General features: G+C 36.7%; 1 protein-coding gene across 2 annotated transcripts; it reads right to left on the reverse strand.

Moving 5' to 3' along the window:
* Positions 1–727: 727 nt before the first annotated feature.
* LOC120628044 (sorting and assembly machinery component 50 homolog) lies at positions 728–20,857 on the reverse strand. 2 transcript variants are annotated; one of them, XM_039896232.1, is made up of 13 exons: positions 20,699–20,857; positions 20,345–20,458; positions 19,919–20,041; positions 19,212–19,307; positions 17,660–17,744; positions 16,824–16,953; positions 16,185–16,290; positions 15,385–15,472; positions 14,132–14,313; positions 12,700–12,852; positions 11,818–11,938; positions 6,934–7,121; positions 728–1,699 (listed from the first exon to the last, which is right to left on the reverse strand). In XM_039896232.1, the coding sequence occupies exons 1-12, from the start codon at positions 20,717–20,719 to the stop codon at positions 6,937–6,939; spliced, it is 1,404 nt and encodes a 467-aa protein (XP_039752166.1). In that variant the 5' UTR covers positions 20,720–20,857; the 3' UTR covers positions 728–1,699; positions 6,934–6,936. The 2 variants fall into 2 exon arrangements, with proteins under 2 accessions (XP_039752166.1, XP_039752165.1); XM_039896231.1 differs by having other exon boundaries at positions 6,892–7,121.
* Positions 20,858–20,965: the final 108 nt, after the last annotated feature.

The raw sequence follows: 20,965 nt of genomic DNA on the forward strand, positions 1-20,965 counted from the left end.
ACGCCACTCGACGCCTGTTGAGAACAAACGTACGAACGTCGCCTGTTTGTCACTAACGATGAACAAGGCAATGCCTAGTTACGAAACGCCTTATCAAAGTACCTAAGCATACATTTCTCCAGGTCGTGAGAAGTCTGCTAATGGGACTTAGCCAGCGCGGTGGCGTACGGCATTAATACTTCTTATTCCCGTGCCTTGTAGTGGGCCCGTAATGATTTGATTATGATGATGAGGTACAGAAAGAAAGTAAAAACACTACTCACGGAATAACCATACCAACACTTATATATATATATTTTATTTATATTTATATATTTGTATAATTTTTAAATCTTATTTATTGCACCACCTACCTCTTTTCTACGTTTTTTCCTTTTACTGAGTGACTCTGTATAGGTATATATAAGCTATGGGCCTCATAGCTTGCAGACTAATCCTAAACAAATAGAAAGGATTAAACGATTAAAGCGATAAAAAAAATTGGGTATGAATTATTGCTCCAACTAGACTTCTATTTTTTTATAATGTGCTGATTAAAATACCCGGCTAAGTTTGTTGTGAACTTTCTTAACACCGGGGCGCTATCTGAAGCCTCATAGCTTTGTTTTAAGATAAAATTATATTTTCTCTCTTCTATGGGCTTATTTAAAAAAAAACTAAGTTTTGACTTCATTTATTTTAACAAATTGGATAGGATAGGTGTTGACAATCATTTAAACACTGACAGTTTCAAAACTAAAACAATATATTTCAACAATTAATATAATTTTTAGATAACATACTTGTCTACACTTTCGCATGGCTGAAAACTCCGTAACGTAATAGTTAATTTTATTAGGCTTAGCTTTTATGGAAAAGAACATAGTTTTACAGACTGGCTTGATGGAAATTACAAGTCCTTGCACACCTCAGCTTTAGTGACAAGATACACAATGTTACACAGTTTCGCTTTGATGAAAAGTGCACATCGTTTTACACCTTAGTTTGGTAGGGAAGTCTTCTCGTTTTCTCAGCTAGCTTCCAGAGAAAAGGAAACATTATTTTAAAGCTAGAATCCTTAATTCAAAAGGACACATTGGATTACAACTTGCTTTAATTAATACTCAGAAAGGATACATCGTTCCACAGTTTAACTTTTGAAAAAGGAAACATTCTTTTACAGCTTAAAACTTAAGCGGAAAGGGACACATTGTTCCACAGCTTAGCTCTGGTGGAAACGGACACATCGTTTCAAAACTTTGTTTACTGGGAAAGGCCACATCATTTAACAGCTTTTGGTGAAAAGGACACATTGTTCAGATTTTTAGCATTGATTAATAGCTAAAATTTGTAGAAAAATACGTCCTTTTTCAGCTTATAGGTTACGTAAATACGGACGTTTCATGTTGCATCTTTACTTTTGTATCTTCGCATCACTGCTGTAGACAGGTATCTAATCTAGCCTCTAGGGTACCGCTAGAACTTAACATAAGTCAAATATAACTTGTTTGATTAGCGAAGAAAAAATAATTTAATGGCAAAACAATACAGTATTTTTAAACCAAATTATTCAATTACATTTCAATTTTAACTATTTTACAAAAAAATCTAGTTCCATTATATGTTAGTGACATAAGTGATATCTTTCATTTGAAGTATTAAATATTACATGAACATTTTCATAATAATTTATAATTCGTATGTCAGATTTCGGAATTACCTGGAAAAAAAATTGCTTTAGTAAACAAGACGAAAATAAAATATCCACCACACCCACTTCTGTTATGGTCAGTAGCCTTAAAAAATAAGACAAGTTGATAATAAATCGCTTATAATCGATTTAGATAAATTATGATCATCAACCGAATACCTTAACCTTAATGTGTAAACTTCTAACATCAACTCGCAGTTTGGGGCGTTTAGATCGTTTGTTCTTACTGCCTTGGAGAATCTGCAGCTGCAGGTGGAGCTTTTGGCAAGACAGCAGGATGAAATAGAAATGCGGTCAAGAAAGAAGATTCTTCTTGTGCATGGAGTTGCTGAGTCAGACAAAGATGAGCCCAGTGCTTTAGTGTGTAAATTTTTATCCGGGCACCTTAAAGTGTCAAAACTGTCCCCAGACTCTTTAAGCCGCTGTCATCGCTTGGGTCGTATGGGTGGTAACAAGCCTCGTGCTGTTCTTATTAAATTCAGAGACTCGTCACTCAGGGATGCAGTTTGGTCGGCTAAGACTAACTTGAAGGGCACCGGGGTAACCATCTCTGAATTCCTTATTAAAAGTCGCCACTCTACATTCCTTGCGGCTCGACAGCGATTTGGTGTGGCGAGGTGTTGGACCAGGAACGGGACCATTATGGTGCTTGACTCCAGTGGGAAACGGCATCGCGTCACGACTATGACCGAGCTGAACGCTATCCCGTCTTCCATTCAGGATGTGCCTGTGCCTGCCGTTGCGCCTGCCGTTGCGCCTGCTACTTCGTTTGAAGCCCCCAAGGACACCAGAGCCGCCAACACAAGAATGAAGCGTATCATTAAAAAATGAATACAACTAGTTTCTTTTAAAATTACAGTTCTTGGCACTGTTCTGTTTGGCTCGCTTTGTATTTGTTCTGTTATGAAATAATTAGTATAATCTTTTTTGGTAGTAGCTTCTAATCAATTTATTATGTTCTTTGTTGTAGGTTTTGTTATTGTGGGTAAGAGCACTCTCAATGTCTGACAATGACATCTGACAAGCGGTGACAGATGACTTTGACTGACGTGTATTTGGTAGTTCGTTTAGAAACATTGAAGCATAGACTTTATAAGGCCTGCAACACACTGTTATGTTTTATTTTTATTTTGTTATACGCAGTTTTGTTAATTGTTTTTTTTTTGTTTAACTTCAATATTTTCTGTGCAAATGTTTTAATTGTCTAGTATTCTTATATTTTCAAGATGCAGCTGGCGGATTAGGAAAATCTATATATTAATACCATAGTTAGTATTCTTTTTTTTCTTTTACTCTTTAAGTTTATATATATATTGCTTTATATTTGTTATTTTTATTGTTTTTTTTTTATATTTATTATTTGATATATTATTTTATTCTATACAATGTCGTTGAACAGTATGGACAGTGATGTTTTTCTGTCTATGTCGTCTAGTGATGATAGTTTCCACAGTACATCTTTCCTTCCACTTGATAAAACTCTTGATTCTTGCTTCTCAGATTGTTTGAAGAACCTTAATGTCATTCATATTAATGCACAAAGTATCCCAGCTCATTATCCTGATATGCTTGCATCTTTTGATTCCCGTAACATACATGCTATACTAGTGTCTGAGTCTTGGCTTAAAACTTGTTTACCTTCTACCTCTTATTCGCTGCCAGGTTTTAGGCTTATTCGCAATGACCGTGTTGGTAAGGGGGGTGGTGGAGTAGCGATCTACTTGCGTTCTTATATTCCTTTTACTGTTATTAGTATGTCTTCACAACCCCCCTTACCTGATGCTGCTGAGCACCTACTTGTTGAAGTTCTTATTTCCCATACCAAAATTCTTCTTGGAGTGTTCTATTGTCCACCATACGTTTCTGATTACTTTCGTTCATTTGAATCCTTATTAGAGAAAGAAGTTCCTCTTTATAGCCACTCCATTATTTTTGGAGATTTTAATACTTGTTTACTCAAAAATGATTATCGCAGCAAGAAATTTTTGACTACAGTGGAATCCTGTAATTTGTCTGTCCTGCCCCTTGCTGCTACGCATTATTCTCCTGGTTGTACTCCTTCTCTTCTTGACCTTATTATGGTATCTTCTCCGGATTTCGTCTTTAAGCATGGCCAGTGTCCTGCCGATGCATTTTCTTATCATGATTTGATTTATCTTTCATATAAAATACGTCCACTTAAAGCAAAATCGAGGGTACTTCTGCGGCGTAACTTTGGAGGAATTGACAGCCGTCGCTTGTGTGATGATGCTAGTCATCTGGACTGGGCGGCTATCGCAGCTGTTGACTCAGTTGACCGCAAAATTGAGATATTTAATTCCCTGATAACGCAACTCTACGATACGCATGCTCCGTTAAGACCAATCAAGCTGAAACATCTACCGGCGCCTTGGTTATCAGAAGAGATAAAAAATTTAATGGACAAAAAGATTGCGGCGAAATATAAATACAAAACAAATAATACTGACGCTAACCGGGAAAAATATCATAAAGCACGGAATCGCTGTAATACATTGTGTAGGGATGCTCAACGACGCCATATTCATAAGTCTGTTGAAAGTGGTGATACTGCTAAAACCTGGAAGTTTCTTGAGTCTCTTGGAGTTGGTAAATCATCTCATAGATCTTCTATTAACGTTGATATCGAACTCCTAAATAAACATTTTTCTACTTCTGATACAATTAATAGTTCCGATAAAGAACGTACTCTTAGTATTCTTTCTTCCCACTCAACTCCTAACTTTTTACCATTTACCTTCGAGTCTTTTACTGAATGTGATGTTAAGAAGAGCATAATATCCATTGCATCGAATGCTGTTGGTGTAGATAGCATTACCCGTAATATGATCATTCCAATTCTTGACGTTGTTTCCCCTATTCTAACCCATATCTTAAACTCTTCCATTCTCTGTAGCAAATTCCCTGAAGAATGGAAGTTTGCTCAGATTATTCCTCTACCTAAAAAAAACAACCCTTCATCGTTTTCTGATTTTCGCCCCATTTCTATATTACCATTTCTCTCAAAAGTTCTTGAAAAACTCGTATCTCAACAACTTAGTCTCTTTCTTAATAAGAATAACCTTCTCAGTTCTTTGCAATCTGGCTTTCGTCCTGGTCATAGTACGGCTACTGCTCTTGCTAAAGTAACTGATGATATTCGATGGGCGATGGATAACAAGCAGCTAACAATTCTTATTCTGCTTGACTTTAGCAATGCCTTTAATACAGTTGACTTTGACATCTTGCTTAGTCTTTTACGCTCTATTAACATATCTCCATCAGTAATAGACTGGTTTCGGAGTTACCTCAATGGCCGTCGACAGCGCATTCAGATTGACGAGTCCTTTTCGTCTTGGTGTGATGTAGCGGCTGGGGTACCTCAGGGTGGCGTGTTATCTCCTTTACTTTTTTCTATTTTCATTAACTCTATTACTCAAAACATCTCTTCTCTCTATCACATGTATGCAGATGATATCCAATTATATCGCTCATCTACCCTTCAAAATCTTGGTTCTGCTATTGCAGCTATAAATAATGATATGGCTGCAATTTCTGAGTGGAGCAGGCAATATGGGCTAAAGGTCAATCCTGCAAAATCTAAAGCTATCGTTATTGGTAGCTCAGGAATGATCGCGAGGGTTGATTGGCTGAGCATTCCTTCTGTTATTTATAATGGCATCGCTATTCCTTTTTGTGACTCTGTGAAAGATCTTGGTGTATACCTCGACCGGGAATTGTCATGGACAGTGCATGTCAAAGAGCTGAGTCAGAAAGTGTTTGTGGCGATGAGCTCGTTACGAAGGCTGCAATCATTTCTTCCAATTCCGACCAAAGTTATGCTAGCACATTCTCTTTTTCTATCTATTCTCGATTATGCGGATGCAAGCTTTCTTAATCTGACCGAGGATCAGCTTAATAAACTTGAGCGTCTTCAAAATCTGGCTATTCGGTTCATATTTGGCCTTCGCAAATATGACCATGTTTCCGTATTTCGACAAAAACTCAAGTGGCTTCCTATTCGTCGTCGCCGGGATATGCATGTACTTTCTCTTCTGTACTGTGTGTTATTTCATCTAAATACTCCCTCGTATTTAAAAGAGAAGTTCACTTTTCTTTGTGAGCAATCTGGTGTAAGATCGTGCCGTGCGCTGACGCTGTGTATGCCTTATCATAAGACAAAATTTTATAAGCGTTCGTTTAGCGTACGAGCTGTGGAATTGTGGAATGCGCTTCCATTGAGCATACGACGATCCAAATCACTGGCGATATTTAAAAGAGCAGTTAAGGCCCATTATATTGTTAACGACTTTTAATAGTATGTATATATGTACTTACTCATTTATTGTATGTTAAAGTATTTAATTATGTAAGTGTTGTTATTATATATATTAGTTTATTTTTATATTTATTTATTTATTATATTATTTACTTTTTATCTATTTGTGCACACTAGTTTATGTATTGGCATGTAGTTATTTGCATGTATGTATTTTAATATTTGTACCACCAGCAGTCTATTCTCCTCTTCTTTTTTTTTCCTAATTCTAAGGTCGCCTGGCAGAGATCGCTATTAAGCGATAAGGCCGCCTTTTGTATTACTACTTCTTTCGATGTTTCTGTTTTTGTTATATTTTAAATGTTGTGGTATACAAATAAAGAGTTTTAATAATAATAATGTGTGCGTTCGTACGAACGGATGTGTGAATAATGATAGTTTTATTTATTATTATCGGAACAAAGTAAGCCTTAGCTTAGTTTAGTAGTTTCTACGAGAACAGCTATGACAGTTCACTTCTTTTAAAAAAAAATATAAAATGGGGCACTACGTGACGCACCGCGTCTCGGCAGCCTTTTTTTTAAATAGTAATAATTGATTGACAAAGCAGACGGCCCAACTATTGGTAAGGAGAAAACGCCTATAAAGAGCACAACTTGATAACCTATGTCCATGTACCTGAGGCGTAGGTGTTAAGTCTCATGTGCCTGTAATTACACCGACAACCACGCCCGGAACACAGCATTGCAACAATTTTTACGGCCGATTGGGAGGACAGTGACCCTGCATTCTGAGTCCAACGGCGTGGGTTCGATTCCTAATTTGATGAACACGAATGTATTTCAGTGTCTGGGTGTATTTATGTATATTATAAGTATTTATTATAATTTCCATGAAAATAGACATCAGTTATCTTAATACCCACAACGCAAGATGTGCGTATTGTCGTAGTGTAAGCAAGAGTCACCCGCTACAGCAGATGCGCCGCGACGCCGAGCTGCAGGCCGGGCGCCGCGACGTCGCTGGGCCGCGCGCGCAGCGGCACGCAGTAGTTGAGCTCCACGCGCGCCGCGCGCCCGAGCCGCAGCGCCACGCCCGCGCCGCACGCCACGCGCGCCTCGCCCAGCGCCTCCAGCACCGCCGCGCCCGCCTCCTCTGAAGCGAGTGGGACTGTTACTTGCGCACTTTTCCCATAATTCTCGAAAAGTCCATATTCCATGGCTAAAGATTGTTATACCGGTGAAGTTAGCAGAGCCTTTGCCAGCAGATCACAAATAAAAGGGAGTTCTCTTCACATGCGTGAAGTTCAAGAGTTCTAGAGTTCCTGATGCTTTTTACGAATAAGTAGTTCTGGCGTTTTTACCGAAAAATATTAGGAAAACGGTTGACCTAAAGGCCGTCCCTGCAACTTGCCGCTAATTCCATACTTATGTTGTTCTTCGAGCTCAAAAGTCTGATAGAAGTATCATAAAGCAATATTTTTCGGATTTTCAAAGTTAAATTAAGAAATTTAGATTCTTAGCGGGAAGTTAAAAAAAATATTACATTATTCAAATTAGTATGGTGGTTCACTCTTCAGGTCCTTTCTTTAATTTTCCGTTAATATCATACCTAAGTGCTTAAAACTGAATTTATTACATCGTTTATGAGATCTTCGAGCTCGAAAAGTTCGAGAGAAAGTTTCCTAAAACACTATTTATTGAATTAATCATCCGTATTTAATCATAACTTTTGAACGAATAATCCGATTTTCACGTGTTTGGCGGCATTCGACGCAGCTTATTGAGTCCTATGCAGAATTCTAGATCAAAAAACATATAAACGAAAATCTTCAAAATTATTCTAAAAAAAACACTTTTTTGATTTTTTTTGTTTTTGATATCTCTCGAACGGATCAACCGATTTTGACCGAACCGGACCGGCGGCGATCGACTGGGTTTATCACGCTTAAGAGCTGATTAGTTTTTGGGATCGATCGGTCGAGCCGTTTAAAAGTTATTCTAAAAAAACAGTTTTTCAAAATTTTTATTTTTAAGAGTTCTCCGAATCGATCTTGAAATTGTAGAATATCTAAGTTTAGTAAAGCCCTTCCGAATTCCGCCAATTGCGATCCAAACGATCTAGCCGTTCAAAAGTTATGAGAGGTTTACACACACACAAACACACACACACACACACATACACATACACAGACATACATACATACATACATACATACATACATTCAGACATGATGACACCATCGCGGGAATAGTCAGGAAAGCTATCGAGGACCACAAAACGTCATCTGATAAAAACTCGATTTTCGAAAAACGGGGTGGAACCAATAACTTCCCAACTTTTGAAAATTTTTAGCGGGAAGTTAAAAAAGGGTGTCAAAAAATGATCTGCCGACTTCCGATAGCAAAACATTTTAAAGCAAATGAAAATTTGATGCTTCTTCTGGACACTTAGGCCTTATAGTTCTACTAGGATACTTTCTAATAATAGTTCTGTCGTGGATTATATAATTTATCGTAAGTAAATAAAGAGAGAAGTTAAATAATACACGTAAGTAAATAATGTATTTAAGTAAGTAATGTACGTTAGTAAATAATATATTGAAGTAAATAATGTCACCAAGAAAATAATGTTTTTAAGTTAATAATGTACCTAAGTAAATAATGTAAATGTGTAAAGACAGCAATTTAATAAATAAATATATAATGTAAATAAATTATATAGGTTAATAATTTATCTCAAGTAAATAATGTGTATAAAAAAATAATGCAAATAAGTAAATAATGTAACTTAGTAATTAATGTACGTTAATATAAGTATCTATAAATAAATAATGTACCTTTATATAAAGTAATCAAGTAAATAATGCAAATAAGTAAATAATGTACGCAAGTATATGTACGCAATAAATAATGTATGCAAGAACATAATGAACGTAAGTAAATAAATAAATATATACTGTAAGTAAATTATATAGGTAAATAACGTATCTTAAGTAAATAATGTAGTTAAGTAAATAAATAAGTATATAATGTAAGTAAATTAAATAAGTCAATAATGTACGCAAGTAAATAATTCAAAAGAGTAAATAATGTATGTAATTAAATAATGTACGTAAGTAAATAATGTATTGAAGTAAATAATGCAAATAAGTAAATAAATAAGTATATAATGTAAGTAAATTACATAACTCAATAATTTATCTTAAGTTAAAAATGTCTGCAAGTAAATAATGTATGTAAGTAAATAATGTATGAAAGTTAATAATGTACCTAAGTAAATAAATAAGTATAAAATAAATGTAAGTAAATAATGAACGTTCGTAGATAATGTAAACAAGTAAATAATGTACGTAAATAAATAAAGTAATCAAGTAAATAATGCAAATAAGTAAATAATGTAAGCAAGTAAATAGGTAATGCAAAAGAGTAAATAATGTATGTAAGTAAATAGTGTACCTAAGTAAATTAATAAGTATAAAATAAATGTAAGTAAATAATGTACGTTAGTATATAATAAAAAACAAGTAAATAATGTACGTAAATAAAAAAGTATATCATGTAAATAAATTATATAGGTAAATAATTGTTCTCAAGTAAATAATGTATGTAAAAAATTAATGCAAATAAGTAAATAATGTACGTAAGTAAAGAATGTATTAAAGTAAATAATGTACCTAAGTAAATAAATAAGTATATATAGTAAATAAGTTATATAGGTAAATAATTTATCTCAATATATATATATTTATAACAATATAGTATTTGTAAGACAACATATTAGTCTTTATAAACAAAAAGTGAATATAAACAGTCGACTTACAAGAAATGGTCATAAATTAGTGACATCTGCATATCGTCTGCGAAAGGTGCAGAAGACATTTGTGGGCTTTTATAATATGATTCCTAAGGTAATTTTGGACCTACCAATGCATAAGTTTAAAGAATGTGTTAAAACACATTTATTACAGCGAGGTTATTATACAACTGATGAATTTCTTATTGTCATTAAGATGAAGAGGTTGCTTGGAAGCATCCGGCTCCGCTTTCATCTCTCACAAGATAGAAAAATGAATTTTAAAATGTAAAATGTAATTTGTTAATGTTGGAAAAGAGCAACTGCTGAGTTTCTTGCCGGCTTCTTCTCGGTAGAATCTGCCTTCCGAACCGGTGCTAGAGTCACTACACACAGACAGACTTGACGTTTCAAAAGTGCTTATATTAGGCCTACTAGAAATAAATGAATTTAGAATTTTTTGAATTTCGAATTTCAAGTAAATAATCTATGTCTGTAAATATTGCAATAAGTAAACAATGTAAACAGTATGTAAATAATGTACGTAAGTAAATAATAAATTAAAGTAAACAAATAAGTATATAATGTAAGTAAATTACATAAGTCAATAATTTATCTTAAGTAAATAATGACTGCAAGTAAATAATGTATGCAAGTAAATAATGCAAAAGAGTAAATAATGTATGTAAGTAAATAATGTACGTAAGTAAATAATGTAATAAAGGAAATAATGTAATAATGCAAACAAGTAAACAATGCAAAGAAGTAAATAATGTATGCAAGTAAATAATGTACGTAAGTAGATAAAGGAAGAAAATAAATAAATATATCGTTTTTGAGTCTGCATATCATACGTCAATATTTCAAAATCGAAAGAATTACCTACATTAGGAAAAATTTTTTTTGATGACCCTTAACATCCTTGAGTTCTTATGCCTTAAATATGAAGGGTTTTCAAAAATAAATTTACTGTATTATTTTATGTAATTGTCTTGGAAAATAAATTTTCACCTTCGCTACGATCTCGAAGCGCTTTAATATTTTTTAATTATAGTCTATGTACTGGTCTGTGAGAAACCAAAGAGTTCCGGGCGACTACGGGTCTAAAGAATTTTTTATCCAAAGCTTTGTGTGCGATGGGATTTAATTTTTTTCAGACTTTACGACAGAACTATTATTAAAAAGTATCTGCAACTATAGGTCTATCGTAAGTTAGCAGATCATATAAGATCATATAAGAAGCATCAGAAACTCTAGAACTTTTATTTGTGAACTGCTGGCAAATGCTCTGCTAACTTCACCAACACAAGATTATTGGTATTGATAACAAAAAACTTAGCAACTGATAGTTTGAAATCACAAAATTCTTGACACACAAAGTTTTTCATACTACTTGAACCATATAATTAGATTAATGCAATATTTTAGCAATTCTTTATTACAGTGATCATACCTATTGGATTTGATAGAAAACCGTTGTAAGGCTTATAGCTAAAGCGAAAAAGGATAAACCTGTTTTAAGCTTAGTTTTCTAAGAAAAAACATTCATTTTTAACTTAGATTTGGTAGAAAAGAAATCGTATCAAAAATTAATGGTAAGAACACATCGTTTTACAGCTTTAACTTTAATTGGGAAAAGGAAACATCGTTTTACAGACTAGCTATGATGAAAAAGGACATATCGGCTAACAGCTTATAGCCTAAGAGTACATTACGTTTCACAGGTTAGTCTTGATGGAAAAAATACATAGTTTACAAATTAGCTTGAATGGTAAAGGACATATCGTTTCACAGCTTTTAGCTTAAGTGGTAAGAGGACACTATGATTCACAGTTTATAGTTAATGTGAAAAAAGGACGTTCCGTCGCAGGTAAGCTTTGGTAGCAGATGACATGTCATTCGACAGGTTAGCTTTGATAAAAAAGGTACACAGTATCACAGTTTTTAAAAAAAGTGAAAAGGACTGTACGTTCCACAGGTTAAATTTGTAGAAAAAAAATACCTTTTACAGCTTTGATGGGAAGGAACACTCTGTTGCATAGATATGTTTACATACCTGGATGCGCTAAACAGCCGGCGTTGACGAACAGATGAGATCGGAACAGCTCTCCCAGGCCGCCCTTGCCGGGTTGGAAGGGCAGGGGCGTGTACAGGTGCAACCCCGACGCCCAGTACACCTGCGCGACACACGTGCGCACTTGTGACATACAAACCATGTGTTCAACAAATAAACAACTGTTTCATTCTAGTCTAGCCATAAAGATCATAGTCAGATCAACTGTTGATTGCTGGGCACACAAAAAGAGTAGGCATTTTTCATTCAGGAAAGAAATTAGACTTATCAGATTTCTATACCCCGAGAAACGGGGCTAGCTAACGCCAACTATGTAACTCTGGGCTGGTAAATAAATTTTCTATAATTTTATTAGTTTATCTTCCTAAATATATATCAAACATTACTGTTATTTTTATCAAAAAGCAGATAAAGACAGCTTTTGCATCACAAAAAGTTTGAGATCATTAATTCTAGTATTATTTAGCATTATTCCATGTATCCCGTCATTTTCACAAATTCCAAATGGCACATGAGGCTTAAAACCTACGCCACAGGTTGATGGACACAGGGCGGACCTTCGCAGCAAGTGTCCCTTGCTCTGAGAAGTGTTGCTCTGTTTATAGGCGACGATTTTCCACGTACAGTCAAAAGGGATTTGTGTTTGGTCAGTCAATTATCACTATATAAAAAAAACCAGAGACTGCCTCATTTGGAAAATATTAGAAATTTATATTGTATTCTCATTGTAGGTGTGTGCTTTGGTATCTCTAGTCTGTATTTGTCTATGAGTCTATGCATTGTCTATTATCTGTGATCGGTAAAGAGGAAGCCACATGTACGGCCCCCGAAGTGAGCGTGGTTTGCTTAGCTGTGGCAACTCACGGTGCCGCCCAGCGCCTGCTGGTCGGCGTGCGGGCCCACGCCGCGCTGGCGGAAGCCGCGCAACGTGGCCGGGCCGCCCAGGTAGAAGTGGTCCGGCAGCTCCGTGCCGTACACGTCGTGTAGCACGCCCAGCGCGCCGCCCGCTTGCAGCACCTGCGTTGGGGACGCTCAAATCTAATTCAAAAATTTCTTTATTCATGTAGGTAATATGGTTACATAATTGTAAGGGGATGGTGATAACTTCGTTCGCCAACTTGAATCTAAAGCTACGAAGGTTCTGGCATTCGCGCCAGCTTTCTTGCTTCTACAGCTCTCTCGACAATGCCTTATTACATTACCTAGTATTAAAAGGTCAAGTAGATAATTGCTCTACGTAAAGGAACTACATATGTTTTATCCACTTTGATGCATAGTGTTAATAAGGGTCTTCCGTTAATAACTTTATCTATCCCCGATATAGGTTTTTTTTTTCAAACCCATTTTTCAAAGTTTCATAATTAAGTTATAAGTTTGCTGTCAATTTTAATGTATTCGTATGATTTATTATCGTCTACTTAATTGGTGTATTTTTTTATACTCATTTTAAGTATAAAGTAAACTGTTTGGGTCTTAATAAATAAAATAAAATACATCAATACATGCTAGGTAAGTAATGTTGTACTGGATCCTAGATACTAGGAGTTTTATGAGTCAAATAAGAAACATCGCGCACGGCGTATCTGAATAAAATCTATTTATTCTAATATTGCTATCTCGCTCTAATCTATGATGGCGTACCTGTCACTCACGAGAGCCTTTGATGCGCGATCCATAGAGTATAAATTGTAAAAACACTCAAACGAGGTGTGAAAAGTAGAGTATTCAACTCAGAGTTAAAGCTGCCTTACACTGAGGATACTAGATGCAACTTACTCGCGTAGGATTCATCTTGGCGCCCGTAACGTAAGACATTGCTTTACCTCCTTTTTTAACAATCTACTATTACGCGTTTGGTTGCCTACACGGTTACTATGGGCAGGAGACATTTTTCGCCCCGAAACGTCAATTCGGGAGATAAAATATAAGTCCGCCAAATTGTAACCTCTACCAAATTTTCTTAATGTATTCTTATTTTATGTGTTTTTTTTTATCTCTGTGGTGTACAGTAAAAGTGTATTCATTCATTCGTTCACTCACTAAAAATTGATGGGGACTATTGCCACTTCAGCTGCGCGAAGGATCAGGACTACGCTTGACTTACGATTGGAAGTGTGTTCTGGAACTTGGTATTAAAAAGAAGATTACAATTCTACAAGAGTCATCAGTTCTTGTTCCAAATCTTCGAACCCTAGCACGTAACAGAACGTTCCTTGTATTCCAGCACCTTGAAACTACCGTCCCAGCTATGAACCCCTTGCCACTCCAGCTGGATTGTCCCGCATGTGTTACTCACGAAGCCCGGCGCCACCTCCTTGTTGGCCTGCGCCTGCAGCTCGGTGCGCACGTTGGCCACGCTGCCGCCCAGCCCCGCCAGCTCGCTGGAGAACTGCACCCACGTCCCACGCGTGGGGAAGATGGGCTCGTCGCGGTGGTCCACCGTCACGATGTGGCGAATCACGGACTTCATCTGGGGACCTGCGCATTGACAGCTGACAACGTTGGGCAGAAAACGATAGTTTGCGCTACTGACAGAAAGAAACTCAAACCCTGAAAAATGTGGTAACATTTTGCGGTTTATTTTGGTCCATAATGTGTTGAAGCAGTGATAGCCCAGTGGGCCATTCGACTTCACTTTGGAGTGACTTCGAGGAGCCGAGTTCGAATCCCAACCTCTAACTATTAAGTTATATGCGTTTTCAGCAAATTTAAATATATCTCTTGCTTCAACGGCGCAGGAAAACATCGTGAGGAAACCTGCATGCCTGAGAGTTCTCCATAATGTTCTCAAAAGGTGTGTGGAGTCCACCACTCCGCACTGGGCCAGCGTGGTGGACTACGGCCTTAAATGTTGATGTTGGAAAAGAGCAACTACTGAGTTTCTTGCCGGCTCTTCTCGGTAGAATCTGCTTTCCGAACCGGTGGTAGAGTCACACAAACATGCATACTTGACGTTTCAAAAGTGCTTATAAAGTAGGCCTACTTGAAATAAATGAATTTGAATTTGAATTTGAATTTGAACCCTTTCTCATTGATGGAGGTGACCCGTGCCCTGTAGTGGGCCGGTAATGAGTTGATATGATATGATGATGATAACCAATTTGTTATACAATGAACATTAAGTTTAATTGGCTATACTCCGCAAAAGCAGGATAATTAACTTAGTTTATTAAGATAACAATTAACTTAAAAGTTGTTCATTACAACATCTCCTGAGGATATACTCCGGTGTCGGGGAATAACGTGCATAGAACACTGCGGAATATCTGTTTGTTGTGGAGTTTGACAATTAAAGAAACTCTAAATTGCATTTAACTATAGCAACAGTCGGTCAATTCGCTGACCCTGTCGGGGTCGACAGGGTAACGAATGGGTGCGGTGCGAAGAAGATAGAAAATGCGCGCCGGTACTATCAATGAGTATACAAAGTAGTAGACGCACCAAATCATTACACCTATGGTTTTACTATGAAATTTAAAATTTAACCAGAAATCCGATATATGTTCTATGAGATGAGTTTATAAGATGATTTTTTTGAAGGTAGCTTACCACTGCTCTCCCGAACTTTGAAGCTGGTGGTCTTGCTAAGCACCGAGGTATCCCGAACTATGCCTTCCCATTGCAGGTTGTGTTTTGTCTGATACAAAAAAGGTTTATCAAGTCAGCAATTCAATTATACCAATTGTTCTTAAATGGAAGTCAATAAATATTTATGACGTGTAATAATTTTTTTATACTCTTTATTTTACACTACAAGTTAAAAAAAAACCAAAGAGGAATAAAAAAAACACAGACAGAAGCAGTATACCTACAAAAGGCGGCCTTATCAGAAGCGATCTATGTTAGCACGGCTAGCATGGGCAGGAGACAATTATATCCCCGGAGGAAGGATAAAAAATTATCTTGTCTTATAAATCTCAGAGCATTGGCGCACAAGTGGAAATAATATCCAACTAATATATGTGTAATATTAGAAGGGGGTCAACTTCTTCTCCCTGTTCCCGTGCTTTAACAAGTGGACTAGTTAATATAATCAGGAAATATAATTTTTGTGTACTGCCTGTGCTAGCCCTGCAGGCAACCTTAGGAAAAGGAAAGCATTACAGTAGTTTTATTTAATAGTTACCTAATGAAACTTTTAATAACTATAACTTGCCATGTTGCTGATATTTAATTAAAATAATCTTATTTCAAGAAGTAATTAAAATTATATTTGAAGCACTGCCAATATTCATGACACGCCGGTGGGTATTTTGATATGAATTACGGGTGCATTCTTATGCTTCAGTATTGCGACAGACTCAGGCGCTATGACATGATGCAATATGAATGATGTACAGGCTCGTTACCACGGGGGACGTCTTGAAGGCGATGTCCAGCAGCAGGCCGCGGTCCAGCAGCTTGTAGCCCGACCACGGGTACTCGTGGTTCTGCTGGTACACGGTCGCGCTCAACCTGCGCCAAACAACGTGCTATGTGTATTACTACGATCATAGGGCTCCTCTCTGTCTCTCTTTTCTTTCTCTCCCTCTCTCTCTCACTTTCTCTATAGAGATAATAGAGTCGTGTCAGTGAGATATTACTTTGTACCGACAGCCCTCTTTGCAGTGCATGTATGGATAACACCAACGTTCGTGATGCTGGAGTGCAGGGGCGTAACAGAGCAACGCGAGATCTACCTGAGATTCCCAGCCACTTTAGCAGAAGTCCTCAGCAACCAGGACACCATGTTAGGATTCTGGAATGAGCTTGGGTGGCTGGAGTAGCGAGCAACAGCGGAAAATTTCGACGCACAACAAGCGACGGCATGCTTACGTGCGGAAACTGAATGTGCCCAGATAAAGAAAAAGAAGTGGACGAAGAGGATTACTTTGTCCATTGTGATAATAAACATCTGTTAGTTCGTGAGGTAAGTTTAACAAGCGGGCACGTTGTCGTCGCGCAAATGTCCGACGCTGTAGTGCCCAACAGGCAGGGCAGGTACTCACACGGGGGTCAGAGGGCTGTGCGGGTAGGGCTTGGTGGCGGACACGTTGAAGTTTGAGGAGCTGCGATGGCCCACGCTGTACTCGGCCGCCACGCGCTCCCCGCGCCCCAGCACGTTGGGCAGCTTCACTCCTGCCACACACACAGCAGCCGTCAGCAGAAGCATTGCGAGTATTCGTAATGCTACGAACCATCAATTCCCAATCGAAATTAATCCAATTTAAGGATACATAAAATTTTAATCGAGAAAAAAAATTATACATCTTCCCTTGCACAAGCAGGGGACATAAATGATATCCCCCGATTTTATCCCCTGACTGGGGATATAACTAACGTGTCCACCTGCTAAAGCAGGGGAACATAGAATAGGAGAAGTTTATCGCCATTTACTATTACACATATATTATTCCACTTGTGCGCCAGAGTTGATATAGCTGTAGAAGCTGCTGGCTGGAATAGTAAAATTTTTATCCTTTGCCCTTCTATATAAAATCTAAATAGGCTTCCAAAATTCTGGACAGACTATAAAAAAAAATCACAAATAGCAAGCTGAATCAACGAAGTAACATAGGCTAAAAATTTGCAATAACGTAACGTAAAAAATAGCAAAAATCTTCCTATAAAATCTATTAAGTGGCGTTTGCTGCAAACTATTGATGATACATAAAAGTTATGTACTAAATGGTTAAAGTCCCTTTATTATTGACCTACAAAAAACATCGTTAAAACTCACAGATCCCGCGGGCTCTAAAAAGAGCAATTATAGCGGACGGTATCGCGAGCAACATTGCCATTTTGAACAGCTAGCACAGTTTAAAATGGCAATTGTAGTAAATACCTAAGACAAGATTTCCTTCATTTTCACTGACAGTGGTGTTGATTCCACCGACGATACGAGACAGCTCCTTCACGTGAAATGTTACCTGTAACAGACAGGAACAATATAATAGATATACCTAATAACATAATAGTGGGCAGTTTGATATCAAATTTTGCGACATTTGTACGCCTTTGGATGGAAGAGATGCAGCAATATCCTCTATCTAACTTTCCCTATGTATTCCTGTTTTCTGATATATTCTTTAATAGCTTTCTTGATTTTTCAAGAATCTTGCGTGAACCGTGCATTTTCCCGGGATAAGCAGCCTATGTGTTAATTCAGGGTAAAATCTATTATCGTTCCGAAATTTTGCCAAATTGTTTCAGTAGTTTTTGCGTGAAAGAGTAAAAAACATCCATCCATACAAACTTTCTAATATTAGTAGGTTTTCTGTGTCTATATGTATAATATTCAATGGGTGTGTAGTATGTGTTTGTGAGGTATGTGTGTGTGTGTGGTGTATGAATTCATTCATATTTTGTATACACTAGACCAATTGGTTTTGATAAAATTATGCAAAAATATGGCTAAAATCCAAACTGCGTTTAACTTGCATGATCGCATTTAGTGTAAATGTTAAGGCCTTAGAAATCTATCTTGTAGTTCGTAGCAATTTAACGAGTTATTAATTCTGTCCTTATATTCCTAAAATACCTCTTTATAATTATAACAGTTAAACTTTTATTACATCGTCTCACTTTTTGACTGTGTGTTGCATGTCGCGTGACGGTCGGCCGCGGAGTAGGGATAAAGTGACAGGCGCTCGTCGGAGCAGCCGAGACCAATATGGCGGCGCCTAAAGTTCGTATCAGCTGACCGTGTAGTGTATAGACTATCAATCATTTGTGCCACTGCATGAAATATTGGTTACGTTTATTAACTGTGAAATTCAGGATGAAGTTGGAATTGATAATAGAATGATTGAAAATAATTGAAAAACGGATCAAAATGAACGATTATAAAATATTGTTTTCAGTTTTTAATATGTGTATATCATCTAATTAATTAAGTAGTATTATGTATGTCGTACTCCAAAACACACAGTTCTATAAAAATATTAGTATCATTTCCATTTTCCAAGTATATAATCAAGCTATTTTTATACCATTAATGGAACATTATTCCGAAATTTATTAGTTAAATGTCTATAAAGTGAAAAAATGTTTAACTTTTAATATTGTGGTAATTTATAGTTTTTTTTACAGTGGTAGTTAACAGACCAAGCACATGGCCCACCTGGTAAGTGGCAAATGACCACCTATAAACAAGGCAACACTAAGCAGGGCATGCGTGGAACCGGTCCTGCTACATGCCGCACTGTGCGTATCAACCTGAGGCGGCGGTGTTAAGCCTCATGAGCCTACCGGCAGGTTCCGGTTTCAGCGTGGTTTCCGCACCCCGCCGAAACAAGACCAATCATACCGGAACACAGCATAGCAAGAAATCTGCTTTGCTTTTCACAATAAGCTGTACTACTACTAGATTCCTCAAATAGCATTTTCATAGATACCTCCAATCCCTCGGGTGTAGCTTCTGGTCCTTTTGATACGTCGATGAACACGCCGATGTCACGAAAACATCCCATCGAGTCGAGAGCTCGACGGACCTGAAACATTGAAAAAGATCACACTCTTGGATGCCTATTAGATTAGATAGATTTGTCTTGTAAATTTAATCAATTTTTATACACATTGTCAGTAGAAAGAATACTCAGGGTGTCGTATCGGCATGATACCATTATATCTATCATCTTGTATTGTGCTAATTATTTTTATGTTTCTTTTGCTTAAAAATTTGTTCAAATTAAATTTATACAATGCTTTGTCAATTATACACACCACCAAAATAATACAATATTAAGTATTACACTAGATACACTGCAATATTGGTATTTAGTAGGAGAGCAATTTATGCCTGTGACAATAAAGATGCTCAACTCAGGTGTCAGAAGAACACCTCAATCCATTAACCTTGGGTGAAGTAATAATTTGTTGAAGGTTTTGAGCAGTTGACAATTGGCTAGTAGTCATACTAGGCAATTATTTATTATGTATATAATTATTTATTATGTATATATATTTATAGTATATATTACTACACTAAAAAGCTTGAAAAAAAATTTTGCCAATAATTTTTTTTAGATTTCTGGTAACGTTAGTAATTTTAAAGAAAGCAGGACACTTACTTATTATTATTATACTAAGATTGTGGACTAACCTTATGTGCACGAAAAATAACATCTTCAAAATCTGTTGCATGGAACAAATCATCTATTGTACTTTTAATGACATCATCTTTGGTTCTACTTAGTCCATCCACATGGACGCGGTCAACCCGAGCCTAGTAAATATAAAGAAATAAAATGATATGATGACAAATTAGTATTTGTATTGCATATAATTTTTTTTTACATGTTTAAATGAATGTACACTATCTATGTGCCTGTTTGAATGAAGAAACATTTGACTATTTCACTTTGACTTTGAAAAATAGTTAAATATAAATCCTACTTCGACCAATGCTTAAACCAAGGCTAGCTGTTGCCTGCATTCTTTATCTGCGTTTAATAGTTCTTACAAATTCTATGAAGTAAATAACTATAGAAACACATCTGCATCACATATTTTACAATTCTGGACTTACCCGTACACCATTGAGTTTGACAGCAGGTTTAGGCGCAGGTTCTTCAAAAGTGTCCGGTTCTTCAAACTCAAATATACCGCTGCCTACCGCACCCTTGTCACTGTTCTGTTCAGCCTGCGCAGCACAAGTTACACTTATAATAACAACTTAATACTAATTACTAGATAAGAACAACATTACAAAAATCGCAGTGCCCTCTTGTGCATACAAATACATTTTAAAAGCAATCTCTTTCAGAAATAATACTTAAACCGGCTCCGTTCCGTTGTTCGTAAAACAATTAGGTGGTGCCTATAAAAATTAATCAACATAACCTAACTAGTAATCTAAAAAGTAGAAAAACTTATTATATACTTTAGCGTGCACGGTGCCCATGTTGTTAAAACGAAACTTATTAGAACCAACAAAAAACGTCGGGGCTCGGGAGGTTTTGTAGCTGTAATTTGGATATTCTTATTTTTGAATTACATAAACAAAGTTTGACAGTGACAATCGCCTTGCGATTGCCAGTATTTATTTACTGGTCACTAGTGGTGGGGGTGGTCTGGTGATTGCCAGCATGCCAGAGTACATTGTGATTGACAGTGAGAACTGACCACTGACTGTGTAAGTCGTTATTAT

The sequence above is a fragment of the Pararge aegeria genome, chromosome 12 (genome assembly GCF_905163445.1).
Source record: "Pararge aegeria chromosome 12, ilParAegt1.1, whole genome shotgun sequence".
Taxonomy (NCBI): Eukaryota; Metazoa; Arthropoda; class Insecta; order Lepidoptera; family Nymphalidae; genus Pararge; species Pararge aegeria.

Excerpts from the sequence above, each read along its gene's own strand:
- LOC120628044 (XM_039896232.1), bottom strand. The coding sequence starts at position 20,719 with ATGGGCACCGTGCACGCTAAA. Across the intron at positions 20,042-20,344 it reads TCAAACTCAATGGTGTACGG|GCTCGGGTTGACCGCGTCCA; the intron begins GTAAGTCCAGAA and ends TATATTTACTAG. Across the intron at positions 12,853-14,131 it reads AGGAGGTGGCGCCGGGCTTC|GTGCTGCAAGCGGGCGGCGC; the intron begins GTGAGTAACACA and ends TCCCCAACGCAG.